Source organism: Elaeis guineensis, chromosome 2 (genome assembly GCF_000442705.2).
Source record: "Elaeis guineensis isolate ETL-2024a chromosome 2, EG11, whole genome shotgun sequence".
Classification (NCBI taxonomy): domain Eukaryota; kingdom Viridiplantae; phylum Streptophyta; class Magnoliopsida; order Arecales; family Arecaceae; genus Elaeis; species Elaeis guineensis.
Window position 1 is genome coordinate 99,954,724 of NC_025994.2, and position 2,613 is coordinate 99,957,336.

The following is a 2,613-nucleotide window of genomic DNA, read 5'->3' on the forward strand; positions in this document are numbered from 1 at the left end:
ATCATTATTTACGGAGCTATATGTAATTAATTCTTCCAATTGACAACGCCATGCAAGCAAAAATCACGTTAGTGCCTTTTCTAGAGTGGTTGAATTCAATGCAAGATGTCACAAGCCACATATGGCTCTACCTGGCAGTTGACACCTGGACGTTAATTGAGGTCCTTCTATTGTTTTCCATCACGAGAAAGGACTCCCATCCATTAATCTCTTTCTTGGATTCCAGGTAAGTGTTTTTAAGCAATCAAGCCCATCCATCACCAAAAATAGGGACCAGCATGTAAAACTATTAGCCGGCTGGGGGCTACTCAATAAAAAGTTGCCAGCCCATGCAGAGAAAAGGGAAAATCTGTGCAGCTTCCCCGAAACTAAACTACAGCCTTCCTCTGAAGAATCCGGCAACCACCTTTATTAAAACTTAAAAGCACTTATTTGTACTTTGGTTGGCACCTATGGAGACTCCTTCCAAGAACCTGTTCTCTTTCTCCTCCTCTCCTTCTTATTTAACACCTCCTCGCTTCCCCACCTCTCCCATTCACCAAACCGATGACCTTCGGCTCGAACGCTATGAATCAAAGACCAGATAGCATGGTGGAGGACTCGCTCGAATTCAAGGACTTCTTGCCGTTTATGGCCAAGAGGCTGGGGCCCGAGGGGCTCATCGAGGAGCTCTGCAAGGAGTTCAGACTGCTTATGGACACAAAGAAGGGTGTCATCACGCTCGAGAGTTTGAGGAGGAACGCGGCAAGGCTCGGGCTCGAGGGGTTGGCAGATGATGAGCTCTTGGGAATGCTAACGGAGGGGGATTTGGATGGGGATGGGGTTCTGGACCAAACGGAGTTCTGCATCCTTATGTTTAGGTTGAGCCCGGAGTTGATGCAGGGGTCTTGGAGGATGTTAGAAGAGGCTTTTGGGATGGAGTTGAGGTCTGTTGTGCTCTGACGTTATTGATTTGCCTTGAGCTTAATGCACCAACGCGCTCAGTTGTATTCATCTAGATCACTGCCTCACCTCACATTGACATAATTGTTGATGCTTTTATCTAAATGGAGATGCTAAGAAAATTAAATAAGGATGGTGCTTGTAGGAAAAAAAAACGAATGCCAGAGAAATTTTATTTTATCAGTTCTATTATTATGTAGTTTTGAGGTATCAATGCGATCCTCTGTAAAACTCTACAACTTTCCAAATTTGGGAAAACTTTTGTGGTGAGGAAAAGCGAAGGATATGTGGTCATCATGCACTTACGACCTCTTTCACTCCATGCAAAAGAATTGTTGATAACATCTCTTGTATCTTTTTCATCCGTCTACCTCTCTATTCATGCATATTAATAATAGTTGAAGGAGTAATTAAGTTTCTCCTTATTCCCTCACAAAAAAAAAAAAAAAAAAAGAAAAGAAAAAGAAAAAAAAGGGGTATGTAACCCTTGAGTTCTACATCAAACCAATCACCTGCTTCTAATTCATGATCTAGCAGTAACATTGTTGAAAAGAATTGATCAAAACATCTAAAAATTACTATGGTTGTTTCTATGATTTTAAGATAGTATTATAAAAAAAACAGAGTACTGAAAAAAAATAAAAGATTGGAAAGAATTTATCTAAATCGAAACATACGAAACATTGGCTTAAAAATATGATTCGCCCCCTATATACGGGTCTTCAGTGATCTCGTCTCCAAACATAACCATCTAGTTCTATCCCTCCCCAGAAAACCACCAAGCTTCATTCGAGTACTTGGAGATGATGTTTCTTTAGAATCAAGGATTGTGTAACATAATGATATTTTTTTTTTACTGATATATTGTATAATAATATAATGATATATTTTTTTCAGCTTTTCTAATACGATTATGTATATACAGTATTGATATTTTTTATTTACCAACAAAATATCGATATTATCTTTATTGAGGTTTGGTTGGGAATTTTATACTCTTACGCCAATTTTTCATCTCTTTTGCAAAAAAAATTTCAGCTTCTTTTTAACAAATTCTCACATTATCTGAGCTTCTAAGTTTGATTCTTTGGTGTTCTTTCAAAAATTTAGAATAGCACAGCAGATTGCTATTCGATCTGGATACTGGAATTTTTATATTCTCAGTAGTTTCTTGATTAAGAAATAAACATTTCAATGTGTCAGATTGATTAGGAAGACAGAGTAGAAAGCTGTTGGTCTTCGTCCGCGCTGTTTCGGACCCAGCTGTCCGAGACTTCATTGCGTGGACAAGGTCCAACAGGTCCAGGCCACATCTCGGAGCATGTGCAAGGGGGTTAACGCGCAATCGGGAAATGGGGAATGCAACGGGTGGTGTGGCGTGTTATCCACCGGCACATTTGGTGTAGTCCATTGGACCTGGTCCAAATAATAATTGGACTATCCGATCTGTCGACGCGGTATTTGATTTCTTTCCAGCGGTCTGGTGTCACGCCAGACCTCTTTTCTTGAAAACCTTATCTTACGGCTTCGCTGGTGTCACGCCAGACCTCTTTTCTTGAAAACCACTAAGCGGTTCAGAGTTACAGAAGCAGAGAGATAAATCTGGGAGGAATCGCAACTCGGTTCCCGTCTGCTTCCGATTGCCATAAACCAGAACATGATTGGGATGCA

At 40.3% G+C, this 2,613-nt stretch overlaps 1 protein-coding gene across 1 annotated transcript; it reads left to right on the top strand.

Annotated features, from left to right (window-relative positions):
- Positions 1 to 321: 321 nt before the first annotated feature.
- LOC105049638 (calcium-binding protein PBP1-like) lies at positions 322 to 1,264 on the top strand. Its single transcript, XM_029264204.2, has one exon. The coding sequence runs from the start codon at positions 547 to 549 to the stop codon at positions 940 to 942; it is 396 nt and encodes a 131-aa protein (XP_029120037.1). The 5' UTR covers positions 322 to 546; the 3' UTR covers positions 943 to 1,264.
- The last annotated feature ends 1,349 nt before the right edge of the window (positions 1,265 to 2,613 follow it).

Bases quoted from the DNA above. Each gene is read 5' to 3' on its own strand.
- LOC105049638 (XM_029264204.2), top strand. From the start codon at position 547: ATGACCTTCGGCTCGAACGCTATGAATCAAAGACCAGATAGCATGGTG.